General features: G+C 43.4%; 1 protein-coding gene across 1 annotated transcript; it reads right to left on the minus strand.

Annotated features, from left to right (window-relative positions):
- Nucleotides 1-1,701: 1,701 nt before the first annotated feature.
- LOC119657430 (actin cytoskeleton-regulatory complex protein PAN1) lies at nt 1,702-20,246 on the minus strand. Its single transcript, XM_038064332.1, has 7 exons — nt 19,395-20,246; nt 3,118-3,417; nt 2,995-3,063; nt 2,873-2,938; nt 2,739-2,816; nt 2,621-2,680; nt 1,702-2,218 (listed from the first exon to the last, which is right to left on the minus strand). Exons 1-7 carry the CDS (start codon nt 20,178-20,180, stop codon nt 1,934-1,936), a joined length of 1,644 nt encoding a protein of 547 aa, XP_037920260.1. The 5' UTR covers nt 20,181-20,246; the 3' UTR covers nt 1,702-1,933.
- Nucleotides 20,247-20,608: the final 362 nt, after the last annotated feature.

The raw sequence follows: 20,608 nt of genomic DNA on the forward strand, positions 1-20,608 counted from the left end.
GGTTGGTAGAATATAGAGCATAGAGAGAACTGGAAAGCCCCAGAGGAATGCATAGCGGGAAATACGGAAGTCTTTCCCACCGATGGCTCAAAAACAGAACAGGGTTCCGGAGCCGGAGTCTACCTCTCGAATAAAAACGAGAAGTGGAATTTTCCTTTGGGACAATAAGCAACGGTTTTTTCAAGCCGAAGTTTATGTGATTCTAAGGGTGGCAAACTGGGTGATTGACGAGCGGTTGGAGGACAGGCGCATCGCAATCTGCAGAGATCACCTCAAAAATCATTCAGGAATGCAGAAACCGTTTGAACTCTACCTATAGATTCAATACGGTGGAAATACTCTGAGTACCTGGTCACTATGGCGTAGAGGGAAATGATATCTCGGATACTTTAGTAAAAGAGGGGTCAACCTCCCCCATGCCGGAACCAGAACCAACTACTGAAGTACCATTAACATTGGCTAAAGCTGTTTTCACAAACTGGGAACAAGCTTTCCACAATGACAAGTGGCAGATCCTAAATGCTGCTCGACACACCAAACATTTCCTGCCATAACCGGACATGCGAACGGCAAAGTTTATCCTGTCGAAAAGCAGGCGGACTTACAGGAGTATTGTGGGCATAATAATTAATGATTCACTAGCTGGGCATATGTTCAGAATAGAAATAATTCAAGATGATACGTGTCCTTCCTGTAATGACGAAGTGGAATGCGCAGAACATTTCCTATGTGAATGCCCCGCCTATGGACGCATCAGGCATCAGGCCTTTGGCGCTGATGTTCTCCATCCACTAACGAAAATCCTGTGATACATTAACGAATCCGGAGTAGACGGGAGTGGTGAATACAATAGGCCAACACGGCCTAAGTGCTTAGAAGCTATAGCTTCTCCCTCACCACACACATGGCTCCCCATCGCTAGTGTGTATGTGGTTTTGCTACATTTTCCTAGATGCTTCTGGGTTTCTGAATGTTCTGAAAGTTTTTTTTATTAATCCCGATGTATTCCTTATGGCATGTTTGCTCTACACATCTCCTACCTTGACAAATTCCCGGATTAGCCATTTTGCAATATTATATGTTGGGGAGTTTAAGTCCGCGATTATTTCCCTCATTTCGGTACCTTCCTTATGTATCTTAGGTTGACATCTGATCGTTGGTAGCAATGTGTTTGGCATCCCTAGCTTATTTATATCCTTGAAAATATTATTCGTTTTCTTAAGAGCCCGCACTACGCGTTTGATTGTATCGGGCAGTGGGTCCTTATGTAATTCAAAAAGCCTCTTTTGTTTATTTTTTTGGTTGCAGCCTTATCGCATTCTGTTTTGTCCATTACAACAATGTTATTTTCTTTTTCAGCTTTGAGATAATATAGCATACTAGCTTTTCCCTTAGCTACCGGACTACATTTAGCTCATCCAAATCGGAGTTGGGTTTCCGCTGCTTCTCACTTCGTTTTTTTTTTGACACCCTACTTTGGATTTTATCTTGGCACTTGAAGAGGGGAAACCAAAGGAGTACAGTACCAGTGCTTAAATTACGCTTTGAAATCGAGTCCAAGTAACCATCCTGTGAATTTCAATGAAGAATGAAATAATTCCCAAAAACTCTTTCAGTTTTTCTGGAACTGTTCAAAAACATCTCAGGTATAATTTGTGCCCAGGTGGATTCATATTCAACGATGATATATTAATCCTTTATTCACGAAAAAAATGTTAAGTACGAATTAATGTGTATTTCAATAAAATAAAAAATATAGTTTCTTAGTAATCTTATCTTACGACTAGGGTCTAACATCTGAAAGTACGATACTAGGCAGGCACAAACATATTATGTGGATATCAGATAATTTCTACAAATCTAGCCAAGTCACGTATCCACCATGTCTATTAACAGAACACAATTTTCTTCTTATCAGCACTAGCATAAAACTTTATCCCCATTTGCCGTTCTTTGGTGATGCTGGCGCAGACGATCCATCCAAAACCTGCGCACTTGATCCTCCTGACGAACCCAATGATGCATTCAATATGAAACTTGTTACCCCACCGACAATTGCCCTCACAATATGGGTTATAAAGCTAAATGAGTTCGACAGCCCCTGAGAAGAGGTTGCATCTGATGAATCGGTCATTTTACTTTTAGCAGCTTGAAAACTACTCAAGAAATTATCAATAAATATTGATGGTTTTGGAGGCAAGTCGTCGTCCTCAGGATCCTATTGGGATAAACAAATAAAAGGAAAGTTAAATCTACTACTAAATTTAGTACCTACACCAGAATAGATATCAAAAACGTTAAGTTGGTTTGTTGGCTTGATAGCAACACTCTGAAGGATAATTTCATTAGTCGTTTGTAGTATTACTTTCTACCAAAAGGTAGCTGGTAGCTATAGTAAACCAAACATGTGATTCACAAGTAAATCCCACAAAAAAACTGATTTACTTTTGATATTTAGTTAACCAATATATTCTCTAATTAACGGCTAGACGGTTAGGTAAGACAATTTGCAATTTAAGTTTTTTCCGTTGACTATTGCAACCGTGATCGACCTTCTCGAGCTTCTCTGACCAAACTTGCTTTCATATCCATCTAAGATGAATATTTATTTTCAACTTACGGCACTTAATTCTGCAATCAAGGTTCCAAGAAAGTTTCCAAAAAATCGTCCATTATTAATCTGTAAAGGAAAATGTTTTTAGTTTCGAAATGTTAATACTGACTAAAATGTAACTTACAGCACCGCCTCCTCCTGAAAATCCATCAACGGTTAAACCGACATATTCGCCTAAAACAGTTCCAAAATTTCGGTCTCCCTGCGAATAAAAAGTACCTTTGGAATTGCATAATTTTTTTCAATATCGAAACTTACCGATAATAATCCAGCTAATAAAGCAGTTCCTCCACTCAACAGCCCTGGTACATCCAATCCTCCTGGCTAAAAACTTGAACCTTATATAAATGAATTTAGCAGAAAATTGCATAATCATTTACCCCGAATAAGTTCATAACAACCCCTGTGAGTGCTCCTACCAGAGCTCCAACGTCTGATCCTTCATCGCCCTACGTGTTTCAATTTATTAAAATTTAATGATTAACATTTTTTAAGAACCTTACTCCACTCAGGCTCGCAATCAAACCAACTATTGGTCCTCCAGGTGGAGGTGGGCCGGCTTCTTCTGAAGATCCAATCGTTATGTCAATTTCTGGTGGGGGTGGAAATGGAGGAGGTGGTCCATCCCGTGGCGGACCGTTTCTTTCGTCTGGAGGCGGTGGACCATCTCTTGGAAAAGGTGGTAGAGGTGGGCCATCTCGCGGCAAAGGTGGTAGGGGTGGGCCATCTCGCGGCAAAGGTGGTAGAGGTGGGCCATTTCGCGGAAAAGAAGGCGGTGGCGCTCCATTTGGCGGAAAACGAGGCTTGTTGTGGAAACGAAAAAAAAAGATGTTTATTCAGAGTTCCAACTTACTTGTTTTGGTGAGATTCGAAAAAAAGTAGGTATGCCCAAAACTTTCGAAAATTCCTATTCCTACTCTGCCGTTTCTACTAAAGTATTGTATCTTCAGGCTTTAATACAACAATATAATTCAAAAGTTGGCTTATTCATGCCTCAGTAAATAACTATAAATAACCGTAATAATAACAGCTTTCTTAAATATTATAAAATTAAGCAAGATCTTGCTCATATGTTACCATCACAAATATCATGTCTCTATTCTACGGTAATAGACCTTTATTTAAAAAATATTAAAATCGGTTTGCTGTCTGTCTGACTGTCTGTCTGTCCGTCACAAGCACTTTTCTCGGAGACGGTTTTAGCGATTGACACCAAATTTGGTAGAAATGTGGGAACTGTGAGCGCTCACGCATATAGTGAGTTACATCCTTTTACGTCGAATTTAAGGGGGGGGGGGGGGGTCCCCATACATGCAAAAGAGGGGTGTAAATTTTTTTTTCATCACATATAGTCATGTGGGGTATCAAATGAAAGGTCTCGATAAGTACTTTTTGAAGCCGATCTTAGTTTTGTCATTTGTTAGAAAGGTGAGGAGTACGGGGGGTTGAAAATGATCATTCTTTTAACGAACCCCCTCTCAGAAACTACCCAACCGAAACATTTGAAAAAAATCAGGGGGCTGCCACTATATGGTGTCTAGGCTCCGAAATACCCTCCATACCGATACCTGTTCAAATAGAGTTAATAATAGTACATTACTATAATTTTTAGTAATGGACAGCAAAACCTCCCTTAAGTTCACCCTAGAATCACGAAAATGATTATATAATATAGGCTATAGCATGGAGCATGATCCTGCCGGGTTATGTGAAAATCGAACTATTACTAACAAAGTTATACTAGGTCAAAACTGTCACTTCTCTGCAAATTCATGACTATGAATGTCAATATCACTTGAAATTGGATATTTTCATAATATATGCATATTTTACGTGCTACATGCTAATGAGACAAATACACACTCAAATCTCTTAATAAAAGAAATACAGAAAACCTTTCATACCTGAAGCGTTTAGCTTCCGGTTTCCCGACTTGTTTAGTCTTTATCACATATTTCTCACTTCGCCATTTACAGAATGACGATGATTACTGATATGTCCCTATCGCTTTCCAGAACTGAGCGATTTAAATACCTCGAATCAACGCTATCATCCAATGGAGGACTGCGTAATGAAATTGCTTCACGCATTAACGCAACCTGAATGAAGTGGCGTTCCACAACTGGTGGTCTTTGTGATCGACGTATCAATGAATGTCTCAAATCGAAAATTTACCGCAATGTCATCCGTCCTGTCGCCCTCTATGCTTCTGAGTGTTGGCCAACTATAAAAGACAATGAACGGCGTCTTGTGGCAATGGAGACGAAGATGCTGCGTTGAACTAGTGGCGTGATACGTTTTGATCACATCCGAAATGAGAATATCCGCGATCGTTATGGGGTTGCAAGAGAGGCGTCTTGGATGGTATGGTCACGCAATTCGTGCTAACATTCACTTGCCAAGATTGGTTTGGACATTGAAGTCGATGGTAAACGACCAAAAAGCAGGCCGAAACAACGGTGGCTTGATACGCTTTAAAAGGAAGAGGATTTAAAAGCCTTGAGAATGCACCTAGATCAGGCATTCGATAGAGCCAAATGGCCAAACCGATCACGACGAGCCGACCCCGCTTGTGAATGGGGCAAAGGCTGAAGAAAAAGAAGAAGATATCCCTATCGTTTTCTCACATCTCTCTTCATTCTACTTCGGATTTGATCGAAGACTCAGCGTCCAGAACTAAAGAACTGGGACTGAGTTTCTTATTGGGGCTGCCTAGTCCGTAGTATTTACGGCTTTGTGTAAAACAAAACCTTATGAAAATTGATTCATTGGCTGCTGTCTGTCACATGCACTTTTCTCCAGAACAGTTACATCGATCCAATCGAAATTGAATGGACATATGGGAACTATAAAATCCCACGCATCCCACGCGAGTGACATCAATTTACCTGGAGTTTGAAGGAGGGCTTCCCGTAAATACAAGAGGAAGGATGTGTCAAACGAATGGTCTCGATTTGTACTTTGCGAAATTGATATTATTTTTGACGTAAATTACGCCAGTAGATAAAAGAAAATGTGCACACATAAAATCGTATTATCAATCAGGGCGCTTATATGAAATCTAGGCCTCGAAATATGACCCATTCCAATATCTGTTCCATTAAACTTACTAATAGAATGTTCCAACTTTTCTCTTATTAACTTACAAAAAGTATTTATTTACTTTCTGATTCTGTAACATTATGGTCAATAGGATTTCAGGTTTATATATAGCCTGTGAAATTATTTTTTGTAGGTGGCCACTACCAACAAGCCGGCTCTTCGGGTATTTCATTATAATCAGCAACGGAGGTATGATTGGTAAATAATAATAATCACTAAGCAGCGCGGAAAGATAAGATTGGATTCATTGATGACATTTTAGCGATTAGGAACTTCACATCTGACACCACGATTTTCCGAGAGGTTTGGATTCTCTTCCATTGTTCTACGCTACACAGGATATCCTGAAATAGTGGCATCCTTTGCATAGCATACTCTGCAATGAAGTTGTCGCCCTTTTTAGATGTGTGGCCTGTCTGTGATCTGTCAACATTCCTGATCTCTCCAAGGTAAGCATTGGTATACTGCGTGGACTACAGCCAACGAACACCACTGCTCAAAGAGCAAGGACCAGCAAAAGCACGTCTGAGATAAATATAACAGACGTCAGGAAGGAGACAGGTCTCAGTGGCGCCGGGGTTAAATGGTACCTGCGCTATCTGAAGGAAGGCCTGAAACGAGAAGAGGCCCTTAAGAAGGCTCAGGACAGACCTAAGCCATCTCTACCGGAGCCGAGAAAGCGGGGAGCAGCAGAGATCAGCCCGCATGAAGGGAATGCTCCCAAAAAACCCAGACCTGAACCCACGGGAGGAGAAAACCCGGGCAGGTCAGGAGTGAAGGCAGGACCCAGGAAGCCCGGCATTAGCTATGCTAGTGCGGTCAAGGGCATTCGACTGGCCATACTGCCAAAAAGGTTTCCCGAGCAAATACTCACTCGGGAGGAACAGGAAATCATTGAGGAACTTGTCGTCAAGCAGATGATCAAGGGTTGGACGACGAAACTGGTGTTCACCGGGATACGCTTTCGACCATACTCTCCATACTCCATACTCGACTATGGAGAGTCTTCAGAAGCAAGGTGAAGGGAAAGGGTAAACTCCTCATGATCGGGGTAGATGACCGATCCCTAGAGGCAATTAAACGTCGGAGTTGTCATATCAACTACCGATTTGGCAACATACCCGTGCATGTGCATAAGGAAAAGCCAAGGAAAGAGACCTCGGAGAAGGCATCGGGTGGAAAACTTACCGAGGTCCCTGAAGAAGTCGCGGAAGCCATAGAGGCGGAAAGAACTGGATCAACCAGGGAAATAGACCTGCTGCCCAGTGAAGAGCAGAAGCTGGACGTCCTAGACCTAGGACTCCTTGGGCTCGGGGTGGACAGCGACGCGCAGGAAAGCGCCATGTCGGAGGAGGAGGGTGACACTCCGACAGTGGAGAAGAGCTCCAAACAATAACGGAGCCAATGGCCAGCACTAGGATAGCCCAGATAAACCTCCACGATGCGAGAGCTGCATCTGCAGTGATTGCAAGGGCAAATTCCAAGGAGAACATTGGAATAGTGCTGGCTCAGGAGCCCTGGGTGTACCGGGGGCAGATTCGCGGTCTGCAAGGAGGAGACATGCAGGTAATTTGGGACCCCTCTTGTGAAAAACCAAGAGCTTGCATAATTCTCAAACGTAATTTAAAATACATATGTCTTTCAGAGTTCTTAACCGAGGACCTTGTGGCTATCCAAGTCTCATTGGAAGCCGGGAGGAGCACTCGAGAGGTAGTTGTAGCATCAGGATACTTCCCAGGAGACGAGAGCCGGGCTCCACCGGAAGAAGTCGCAAAGCTGACGGAGTATTGCGAGGAGAGAGCGTTACCACTTCTTATCGGCTGCGATGCCAAAGCCCACCACGAAGTGTGGGGAAGCAGTGACACTAATCGTAGAGGTGAGTACCTTCTCGAATTTATTCTTAGTAATAAGTTAGAAATATACAACTTAGGGAACACTCCAACATTTGTGACCAGCACCAGACAATAGGTACTAGATATAACTCTAGGAAATACCCTAATGAACGGGATGGTCAGGAATTGGAGGGTGTCGGATGAACCCTCAATGTCTGATCACAGGATAGTCAGATTCGACATTGAGGGTAACTCCGAAATAAAAAGAATAATAAGGAATCCCAAGAGAACGGATCCTACACCATGCACCTGAGCAACAACATTGCACACCTTCAAGGGGGCGGTGACATCAGGAGCGAATTGGAATTAGAAACGGTGGTGGAAGACCTCAACACAATCGTCATTGACGCATATGAGGCCAGCTGTCCGGCCAAGACAGTCAAGTCATCAAGGGATGTACCATGGTGGAACAGGAACTTAGCCAGAATGAGCACGGAGGTACGAAAACTCTTTAACCGGGCAAAACGAACCGGCGACTGGCGGAGTTATAAAAATGCACTCACTGCGTATAGCAACGCGATCAGGGAAGCGAAACGGAACAGCTTTAGGGAATTCTGTGAAGGGATTGAACAGATCACAAGGCTGTAGCCAAAGACGGGGGAATATCCTCTGTCTGCTTGAAAAAGGAAGATGGGACATTCACCGAGAATGAGGAGGACAGGGTACACCTACTTCTCAGAACTCATTTCCCGGGGTCCTACCCCTCGGCGGCAGGCGACAATAATCTGCCTGACACCCCAACAACGAATAAAAGGGGAAGGAAAGAGAGCTGGAAACTAGCAAAAGAGGTATGCTCAGAAGCTAGGCTAAGATGGGCAGTGGGAACCTTTCAACCAATGAAATCTCCCGGAGCAGATGGCATTTTCCCAGCACTTATCCAGAGAGGCCTAGGAATTATCTTAGAGTCTCTTCTGAGGGTGGCAAGGGGGAGCATAACACTGGGTTACATACCAAGGGCATGGAGACAGGCAAAAGTGGTCTTTATTCCGAGGGCGGGTAAAAAGGATCCTTTTCACCCTAAATCTTTCAGACCAATCTGCCTAACATCGTTCGTACTCAAAACGGTGGAGAAGGTCATAGACAACTATATTAGAACTAACATTCTAAAGCGTAATCCCTTACATCACTGTCAACACGCCTACCGGGCAGGAAGGTCAACTGAAACTGCTCTGTATCAGCTGACAGAGGTACTACGGGACGCCATAGAAACAAAAGAAATTTCACTGTGCGCGTTTTTGAATATTGAAGGAGCATTCGACAATACATCGCACACAGAGATACAGGATGCCCTGAGCCGCAAAGGAGTGGAAAACACCCTGGCACTCTGGATAGGCAAAGTGCTAGAAAGCAGACAAATAGAGGTACAAACAGGTACAAATTCTATTATCATGAACACCACTCAAGGCTGTCCACAGGGTGGAGTACTATCGCCGCTGATGTGGAGTATGGTAGTGGATGAACTCCTGGACGTGTTAACTAATACTGTTCAGGGCTACGCGGACGACATTGTTCTAATCTGTAGGGGCAAATATGAAGATACCCTATGTGATAGAATCCAAACTGGATTAAGGGTTACTAGTGCCTGGTGCAGGAAGGTGGGACTGCGGATCAACCCAACCAAAACCACCATAGTACCATTCACATGATATGGAGGTGAAACGAGAAACAGAGGTCAAATATTTGGGAATCACGCTAGACCAAAAATTACTCTGGAAGACACATGTCGGAAACACTTGTCGAAAAGCCACGAGCGCTCTGATGACTTGCAGATTCATAGCAGGAAAAAAATGGGGTTGCAGCCCGAAGATGCTACTTTGGATATATACTGCAATAGTAAGACCAATGATTACCTATGGAGCGGTAATCTGGGCAGAAAGAACCCAACTCAGCACACAAGCCAGGGAATTACATAAGCTCCAAAGGCTGGCTTGCGTGTGTATCAGTGGGGCAATGAGGACATGCCCAACGGCATCCCTGGAGGTCCTTCTGGGATTAACCCCTCTCCATCTGCACATACAGATGCAGGCAAGGAGATCAATATTCAGGATAGCCGGTAGTATGAGTGAGGCGGGGAGCTGCCTAAATCGAAGGAAGATTGATATCCTTTCTAGGCGGTATCACGAATTACTGATACCGAGGGACAACATGACAACGAGTTTTCACTTCGATAAGAAGTTTGAAACACGTTGGAGTAACAAGGCAAACTGGGAGAGCGTGGCTACGACCCTTCTGTGGAATCGGAAACGGTTTCATGGCTATGAATCTAAGAAACGAAGAGAAACGATTGAGGGAACTATATTGGGCGGGCCTACCAGGGATGGAGCAGTCCAGGGTGCTTATTGGGGGATACGAACCCATGCGCACAAAGAATTGCTTAAACCTCACCAAAAAGAACCTCCGAATCATAGTGGGAATTCTCACTGGTCATTGTCGGCTGAACTACCACCTAGGGAAGCTAGGGATATCTACGGACACTGCCTGCAGGATCTGTGAGAAGGAGGACGAAACCTCTATGCACGTCCTGGGACAGTGTCCGGCACTTGTGCAAAGTAGGTCAATACATCTGGGAGAACACTTAATACCAGATGCAAAGCTGAAACTTCTGGAAGTGGGGAACATACTAAAGTTCCTAACGGTTAAAGGCCTGCTTGAGATACTATGATCAACAGGTACACTATAACCAGTAAAAGGGGCACAATAGTTCTTCAAGGACGCGGTGCGACTTTCCCTTAACAGAATAATAATAATAATAGCCTGTGAAATTATTTTTTGTAGGTGGCCACTAGCAACAAGCCGGCTCTTCGGGTATTTCATTGTAATCAGCAACGGAGGTATGATTAGTCTTCTTTTTCTTCAGCCTTTGTCCCGTTCACAAGCGGGGTCGGCTCGTCGTGATCGGCTTCGCCATTTGGCTCTATCGAATGCTTGATCTGGGTGCAATCTCGAGGCTTTCAAATCCCCATCCAGCGTATCAAGCCACCGTTGCTTAGGTCTGCCTTTTGGTCGTTTACCATCGACTTCGATGTTCAGACCAATTTTGCAAGTGAATTCTCGTTTGCACGAATTGCGTGACCATACCATCGAAGACGCCTCTCTCGCAACTTTTCCACGATCGGTGCAACCCCATAACGATCGCGGATATCCTCATTTCGGATGTGATCTAAACGGGTGGCGCCACTAGTCCAACGTAGCATCTTCGTCTCCATTACCGCGAGACGCCGTTCATTGTCTTTTATGGTCGGCCAACACTCAGAACAATAGAGAGCGATTGGACGGACGACATTGCGGCAAATTTTAGATTTGAGACGTTCGTTGATACGTCGATCACAAAGGACACCAGTTGTGGAACGTCACTTCATCCAGGTTGCGTTAATGCGTGAAGCAATTTCATAACGCAGCTCTCCATTGGCTGATAGCGTTGACCCGAGGTATTTATGTAAATCGCTCAGTTCTGGGCAGATCACTGCCGGTGACAGTGATTGTGCCTGTTTCATGGGGAACGGTCGTCAAAAATTCAATTTTGTTTAAATTCAATCTGAGACCGTGTTGCATGAGGCGATCATTCCATTTTTGAACAAGTTGCTCGAGATCATTTTTGCTATCAGATGCTAGGAAAACATTATCTGCATAAAGCAGTGTGTAGGACGCTGGACGTTGGATATTCCGTGTGACGGTGTTCATAAGAAGAACAAAGAGGAGTGGTGAGTGGGCACTTCCTTGATGAACTCCAACAGAGACACGAAGCGGTTTTGATACACCCGCCATACTTCGAACTTTACTTTTCGGATCGTGGTAGAGCAATTGAACCCAGCGCACGAGTTCTTCTGGCACCAAGTGTTGTCGTAAAGCATACCAGATGAGTTCGTGTGGTACACGGTCAAATGCTTTCTCTAGATCCAGAAAGGCAATGTAAAGAGGGCGATGCTTCTCACGGTGTTTCTCCATGAGTAACCGCGCAGCGTGTATTGCGTCAGTAGTTCCGCACTTCTTGACAAATCCGGCTTGATTCACGGTTATTTCAACGATTTCGCGAATACGGTTGTCAAGAATGCGTTCAAAAATCTTCATGGTATGGGAAAGTAACCGGATCGGACGGTAATTTGAACATTCTGCCGGGCTACCTTTCTTTTTCCATATTGGAACAATGGTACTTTCTTGCAAGTCAGATGGTGTTCTTCCTTCCTGAATAACCCGGTTAAAGAATTCACTGAGCCACAGTGTTGGGTCCCAGCTCTTCGCTTTCCAGAGCTCAGATGCAACAGGACCTGACGACACTGTTGCTTTCCCCGATTTCATTTGTTTTATTGCCTCCTCGACTTCAGTTGCGCTGACTGGTGGAACTGCTCCAAATGTCGGCAATGATTGTGGAAGTGGAGGATGAGCAAATTCTTCAGTTGAAATCTGCTCGAAGTATTCTCGGAGGTATGATTAGTAAATAATAATAATCACTAAGCAGCGCGGAAAGATAAGATTGGATTCATTAATGACATTTTAGCGATTAGGAACCTCACATCTGACACCACGATTTTCCGAGAGGTTTGGATTCTCTTCCATTGTTCTACGCTACACAGGATATCCTGAAATAGTGGCATCCTTTGCATGGCATACTCTGCAATGAAGTTGTCGCGCTTTTTAGATGTGTGACCTGTCTGTGATCTGTCAACATTCTTGATCTCGGGCTCCAATCGGCTCCACCTGCTGAGGGAGGCGAAAGTTTTATCTACGGGTCTGCATCTGGTTTCGGGCAGCAAACAGCCTTCGGGCAAAACAATGCCTCCGGGCAAAAAGCCTTCGAGTGAACCACCTCCGGGCGAATCGCTTCCAGATAAATTGCCTCCGGACAGATCGTCTTCGGGCAAAGCACAACCCCCGGATTGTGTCAATATTGAAGGGAAAGGATCGTTTGGGGCATCTGTGGCTAAGGGCAAACCAAAGCAGCAGCGGTCTTCTGACGATCGAAACTCTTCGACTCAAATGACTATAAAGAAGGCTCGGCCGGCAACAGCTAAGCCTTCATTTGCAGCCAAGGCTATCGAAGCCGATGGATGGATCTTATATGATGACCCCAATCCTTCCGATTATGATACAGAGCAGTGTGAGCAGCTTAGGAGAAAACTCCTCCTAGCTGTAAGGACTGCATCCTTGCAAGGGATTACACTACGCATTGAGTCGGTAGGTGTATACCGTAAAAATATACGGATGAACTTTGCCGACGAAAACACGAACGAGTGGCTTAGACAGTGCTTCTCGTCCTTCAAGGATGTGTGGGAGTGTGCGCAACTGACACTTTAGAGGGTTTCCGAGTTACCAACGTTTATAAATTGTTTTCTCTGGCTTCCGGAGCGTAATGGTGCTGAGACCCTGGGATAACTTGGAGTCCAGAATGACCTCAACACCTCCACTAAGTGGCAATGCAGGGAAAAGAGCCGATAGGCCGGGAACTTTTCTCACTATCGGCGTTCCTGAACCGAATATTTAGAAGGTTCTGGGACATCTTCATCAGAACCGTAAATGAGGTGCAATATCTCTCAGATAAATTTGCAGCATTATGAAACAGCGACTGCACTTATCAATTTGATCAGTAGCTGCAAGACATGTACCTACCTCATACAAGAACCATGGGTTGTTGGTGGGGAAATTAGGAGGTTAAACTTCCGACATGCTGACTTATTGTATGCCAATGGAAGTGTTAGACTTCGCTCCTGTATGGTGGTTTCAAAAGACCTCCAAGCTATCTTGGTTAACGACCTATGTGATGGCGACACAACGATCAAATCGACCATAAAAAGCGAACAGTGAGATTAGCAGATCCTATAGCGCTCTGCTTATTTCCCTTATGACGTAGACGAAGTTCCCAGTGGAACATTCTTCAGAACTAACCAATATGCCAAACTTAAAGGCATGGGAATAATAGCAGGATGTAATGTTAACGCCCACAATATATGCTGGGGAAGTACCAATATCAACGCGGGAGGATCGAGACTACTGGAGTATCTGGTAAGAACCGAATTTCAGATCCTCAATTTGGGTAATGAACCCACTTCCTTCAACGTGGTCAGGCAAGAGGTCATCGATATCACGTTGGCATCCCCTGACATTGCGGCTCAAACGATATTACACTCTCAGATCACAGGCGGATTGATTTCGTAATGGGCGTGGATCCAACTTCACCTACTCCATTTCGCAATCCATGTAAAACAGATTGGACGGCAGATGATCACTATTAGCATGAGAGAAGCTTTCAAAGAGAGCTGTCCACTCATGATGCCAACGATGGGTAAACACCATGGCGACACTCGAGGAGAACGACAAGAGCGACAAGGGAGAACGACCGAGCTCTAAAGTCTGATTCCGCCACTTCCTGGATTCAGGACAAAGAGGCTCAAGAGACTCTAGAGAAAAGCATAAGGTCGGCCAAACGATCATCATGGGGACGCTTTTGCGAAGAGACCAGCTCTCTTGAGGCAACCTCAAAGCTAAAAAAGCATAGCATATTCAGCAGTTGGGTTATCTACGTTTACAGAGCGGAAGGGACACAGAAAGCGATGAAGAAACATCGAACCATTTGCTTAAATTGTACTTTCTAGGCAGCATCCAAAAACCCATCTTGGGGCCGGCAGACATATACAGTCGTCACCCGGAAGATTAGACTCTGGCATGCAAAGTCAAACGGGAAGAATAAAGATAGGAGAATACAACTTTGAGACCGTTGATAATTTCTCCTATCTAGGGTCGAAAATCACAACCGATAACAGCTACGATGATGACATCCACGCACGGTTGTTGGCAGCCAACAGAGCCTATTTCAACTTACAAAAACTTTTCCGCACGAAACGTCTCACCACAGCGTCAAAGGTCTTTCTGGACAAGACTATGATCTTACCTTATGTATTCCTCGGAGACTTGGGTGGCAAGAAAAATTGCGAACTCTTGGCTGCGTTCGAGAGAAGAATCCTCCGAAGAATTTTTGGCCCCAAACATGAGGATGGACGATTCCGTAGCCTACATAACGACGAAATGTATAAACGATACCATGACCGTCAGGTTGTGGATAAAATCCGGCTCAATTGGTAACGGTGGGCGGGTCACTTAATCCGTATGGATGAGGATGATCCACCCCGGAAAGTCTATAAGGGCAATATCGATGGTAGAAAAAGAATACGAGGCAGACGCTGCCTAAGATGGAGCGATGGCGTAGGTCAGGACACCAGACAGCTTTTAGGGATATCGAATTGGTGGACCTCGACGCAAAACCGGGATGTCTGGAATTCCTTATTAAGGCAGGCCTAGACCGGATACCGGTTCTTGCGGCGTTGATGATGATGCAAAGTAGCGAGTGAATTGGACATTTAACTCGTTCCATAGATACAAGTCTGCAGGTCCGGATGGCATTATTCCTGCTCTAGTAATAGAGGGAATGGATACAGCAGCTGGCACACGTTTATATTCCAACCAGCTGGCGTGATGTGAAGGTTATATTTATTTCCAAACCCACCTACATAGACGTTAAAAACTAACGATCGTTGAGTCTAACTTCCTTTTTGCTAAAAGGACTGCAAAGACTAGTTGATCAGTTCATAAGGGATACATATATCCCTAAGTTCACTGTAGGCAACATGCCTACCAGAAAGGCAAATCTACGGAGATAGCACTCCAAAAACTAACGGTAAAAATTCAGACGGCAAATTTCCGATAAGGAATACGCCTTAGGCGCATTTATGGACATCAAAGGCGCCTTCAATTATGCCTCATTCGCGGCGATTTGCAACGCAGCGAGAATAAATAGAATCGATCCGCTGTTAATCAGTTGGATCCTACACATGCTAGAGTGGAGAAAGATTCACATATTGGTTCGACAGAAGTTTATTGAGGCAGGGTGTCCTAGGGGTTGCCCACAGGAAGGGGTTCTCTCTCTTCGCACAAGCATTTGCGGAAGATCTAACCGTAATAATTACCGGCAAGTTTGCAGGCACAATATGTGCCCGCATGAATGCAACACTGCATGTAATCCACAGTTGTTGCCTCCAGAATGTACTCATGGTGAACGCTAGGAAGACTGGACTAGTTATGTTCACTAGGAACGTCAAGTGGAGCAGCTACACGCTACCCACCTTAGCTAGCAAGGGCGGAAAGCCAGCTAGTACAAACAGTTAAATATTTAGGAGTACATATCGACTCCAAGTTAGCGACGAAGCCCTATATCCAGCAACAATACTAAAGATCCTGCATATTGCTCTGATGCTGTAAGACTGCGATAGGTAACACCTTGGGACATTCGTCAAAACGGATTCATTGGTTGCATATATCCATAATAAAACCCATTTTGATGTGTGCGCACATCGTCCGATGGCCGAGACTGAATTCAGAGGTTCGGTTGCGTAACTATTACTGGAGCAATGAGTAGTACTACCGTGGAACTCGAAGCTATTCTAAATTTACCCCTAATCCATTTGGAGAGGAAACGGAAACTAGCAAACGACGCATATAGGCTTGTTACTATTGGAGCGTGGAAAGGCGAGCAATCATACGGTCATGCGTACATCTGGAAATTTCTGGGCAAACATCAGGAATCTCTGAAGCCCGCCGATCATACAGTTTCCAGATTCGTCTTCGAAAAGACATACTTTGTCGTAATCACCAAAAGAGAAAAGTGGTCCATAAATCGCCACGAATCTTTTGGGATTACAGACTTTATAATCTTCACCGACAGGTCAATCATGGAAAATGAATCGGGCGCAGGGGTGTTCTCAGAAAATGGTTTTATAGAACTAGCTCGAGCTCTCGAAGCTGACGAACTGGCACGCCAGAATCAACTTTTTGCATTTGAACCTCTGTTGGCAGGCGAAAATCTTTGTGAAGGAACCATTGTTGTCCCTCAAGAAGTGGGACATGAAAATGCTAGTAGGGCCTTAAAAAATCATAGTGGTGGTCCCGGCATATGTAGCCAATGCGAGGAGGAAGAAGAGACGGCCCTGCACTTCGTATGCCGTTGTCCGGCCTTCTCAGACCTCAGACGAGGATACCTTGTGAAGGTTTTCTTCAGCGACGAGTGTACGCATTCTCTGCCTCTGGGAATGTTTTCAGATTCGCAAAAGCTTGCGGCCGATAAATAGGCGATTTCCGGGGGTAGTATAATGGCCTAGCAAAAGTCTAAGTGCTTGGAGCCACGGCTCCCCCCACTAAACTAAACTAAAACTAGATGTGTGACCTATACTTTGCCATTTCAGCATTCTCATCAATATGTTCACAGATATCTAGTCCGTATTAGATTAGAATACCCTGGCAGCACAATGCAGACATGAATTGAAGAAAGGTTGAAGGTTGCAAGAAACTGTGTACTGTTTCCATATAGTAGCACAGACGAACCTAGGTACTGAGGTTTTCAACTTAATGTTGGTGTTGAGATAGTTTCCAGTCAAAAACACAAATTATTCGACTTCCTCGATGTGCTGTTAATTAATGCAAATGGGAAGGTGTGATGGGTCATCGTACCCATCAGAATGAGAAACTCGGTTTTATTGGCGTTTGTCTTCAGTTCGAATTTTTTACCTCTTTTTTCAAGTCCAAAGCCATTTAGCCAAAGACCATGACTCGATGAAAGATCAAACAGGTAATATTAACGTTATTAAAGGAAAGATGGTATAGCCCATGTCTCCATGTCTTCCAGTCAAGGTAGCATAAAGAACGTCACCGAGGAGAAGAAGTGTAATATTCAATCAGTCATTCCTCCTAGATTTTACCTCGATGTAGCACTTGACGTTTGACATATGTCCATACTTAAGGATTTGATTTTTAACTTCCGTGGAGGAGGAAAGGATCCTAGTATCAAAAAGCGAGCTTTTTACTTTAGCTGCGTTATAAGGTGTCAAGATCTATGGGATCCACGAAGATTGGAGGACTAGAAGGCAAACAAAAACATACATAATGTAAGCAGGGTTTTAACCTGTATAATCAGATCTGGAATTAATCTTCCAACAAATCGACCATTGCACCATCGTAGACGATCTATAGTTAACCAGATATTCTCAGTAAACCAAGTACCGCAAAAGTACTGACTGACTGAAATTGAAAAGCACAAGCTCCCTATTTATATAGTATCGACAAAAATACAAAATAGTGGTTTAATTTAGCGTTCCACTTGAACTCATTGGAATGATGGAAATGTCCATAAATAGCCCAAAACATCAAGTGAGAATACGTACTAAAAGTAATGTTTATTCTCAAACGCAAAAAAGCCTTCGACCGATGTAACTTTCTTCCCATTATAAGGATCATAAAGGTTGCAAAACCGGCTCACAAAGGTAACATATATTACCAGATGGACGCTCCATTTCAGGCAATCGCTTACCAAAAAGGCAAATATGTGGAGACAGTGCTCCATAAACATGCAGCAAAAATCCGAGAAGGCGGTATGAGAAGGCACAACTACACTTTTGAGATGCGATAAGGTGGTTGGTAGCCAACAGAGCCTATTTCAGCTTACAGAAACTGTTCCGCTCGAAACTTCTCATCACAGATTCAAAGCACTCACTGCACAAGACGATGACTATCTGGGGCTCTCAGCAAAAAAAAAAATGTGAGCTTTTAGTCGCGTTCCAGAGAAGAATACTCCGAAGAATTTTTGCCTCCCTACTACAGGTTTGACGATTTCGTAGCCTATATAACGATGAAATTTCTGAGCGGTACCGTGACCGTATGGTTGTGGATGAATATGAGTCGTATCACCTAGTTCGAAAAATCCTTAAGGGCATATGGTAAAAAAGAAAATGTGCCTAATTAACCTTTCATATGATACCTCATATGGTTGTATTCGGTGAAAAAAAAAACATTGTACATCCCTTTTTACATATAATGGAACCCTTTTAAGTTCAACTTAGAACAATATAATTTACTGTGTGTTGCTGAGGAAAATGCACATGACAGACAGATGGAGAATACCTTTCAAACACGATTGAACTAAAAAAGTAGAAGCAAATTTCTTTCCAACTGGTCTGTTTCTTTATCAATCCCTCAATAGGTAAGCCAAAAAAAACTGGAAAACTTTCGTCAGCCATGCTGAACTAAGTAATTTTCTTCCTTAATTTGATTCATACTCATTTCGTACCTATGAATTTATATAAAAGAGCAAACAACACATGTCAAGCGCTTTTCCTCATGCTCCTCCCAGGACACGAGTGAGGCAGCGTTGCTGAGTTGCTTCTGCTCTGCATTAAAACAGGCCAGAATTGTTGACGGGATGACGGGTTGTAAGACATTCAGAAGAGCCATGATACGCTACTGAACATTGACCTTAATCTGCACAATTTAAGGTATCTTTACAAATGGGCATACCATTATCCTAATATTGGAATATTGGATACAAGAGAAATTCTGTACTGAGCTGTATTGGTCAGAATTTATACTTAGTGACACCATCAGCACACACTGCCTTATGATCCCACACAAAATGCTCAACAGGTTGATTTTTTTCTCAGTAATGCAAGATAGCCTAAATGATATGGGAGTTGATCGAGTTATTCGAAACTTCATTTCGGTGGACTCGAAACGAAAATACTATTGAGTCTTCATCCCTGAATTATATTCCAACATTGCAAAACTTTCTTCCGCAATGGCTATTTACTACTCAGTAATGAGAGCTCTAATAAATTTATTACACCAGTTGTACTCATTAACTTGAAATAATTCGTTAGTTTTTCAATCGAACAGTAGGAGGTAAGTTGGATGCTACACCAACAGCTTGTTAAAAATGCCTACAATCCTAGAACCAACCAAAAAATCAAACATACCTCATCTTCTACACTCACATCCTGCCGCCGAACATCTTCAATTATGTTTTCCTCTATTGGCTCCTGTTTAACATCCAACTTTAACCGTAGTGAAGTATCATTCTCCTGGAAACCTACTGAAAAAGTTGGCAACGGGGAAAACTCTGGAATAGCATTCTCCGTAGTGGCTTCTTCCATTTCAACCACTTTCTCAGATCTCGATATTCCATGTTTGTCCTCCAGGTAAAAAATCGTCGCCTGACTTTTATCTTTTATCATTCGGTCCATCATGTCCATATGGGAGACCAATGCTGCTCTCAGTTTTTCCAGCCGTTCTCGAACTGTTTCATTAGTTCTTTTTTGAATGGGTTTTCTTTTCCCTGCATTATATTCGCGCATCATCCTTTTGGCCTCACTACGAAATTCGTCAATGGACACTTCTTGTCGTGCCAAGTCCATGGCATGGCCTAAAATTAAAATGGCTCGTTCGTCGCGCTGAAGCATATTTTCAATTTTCTCGATTTTAGGCATTGACTTTTTAGTATCATCCATATCGATTTCGTCCAGCAGTTTGTTCACCATATCCGATAGATTTTCACGCATGCTCTTCTGCACTTGTAAGGCACCAGAAATAAGTCCCAACGTCGTAATGGATTTCATTTCTTCCTTTGTCTTTACACTTTGCAACTTCTTAAACTCTTCTAACAACTTGACGTATTCCGGCATCGATTGTAACTTTATTGGCGTTTTAGGGGCTGCGGTGGTACCAAAGAATAATAGTGATATTATGAACCAACGGAAAAACATCTTCTCGCGCGAAAAACTCGTTATGGGAACAAAGGAAAACAATTCACGACAATTGACCGGCGGCTACTAAAGAACAACGCTCCGTTGGATGGAATATATTCGAAGACGGTAAAGTACCAATTTGTCGTTAACTTACAAAATGCATTTCAATTTCCTGCAAACCATTGTCGCGAATATGTAATTATCTGCGAAGATGGTATGATTTCATTTATAATTTCTTCGATAGTAGGCAATTTGATATGCTTCTATTGAAAATGTTATGCGACGATTGGGTATCTTTGAATTGTAGGGGAGATTGGGTTACGGATATGAAATCAACGACGCGATTTCCCGGCATGCTATCCAGTTAAAATATATAGCTAAATCTAAGCTGAGGCGCACTAAAGGTTAAGGTGACCTCCATTGACGGGATCTCTCATTCAATGTCT

Source organism: Hermetia illucens, chromosome 5 (assembly GCF_905115235.1).
Source record: "Hermetia illucens chromosome 5, iHerIll2.2.curated.20191125, whole genome shotgun sequence".
NCBI lineage: Eukaryota > Metazoa > Arthropoda > Insecta > Diptera > Stratiomyidae > Hermetia > Hermetia illucens.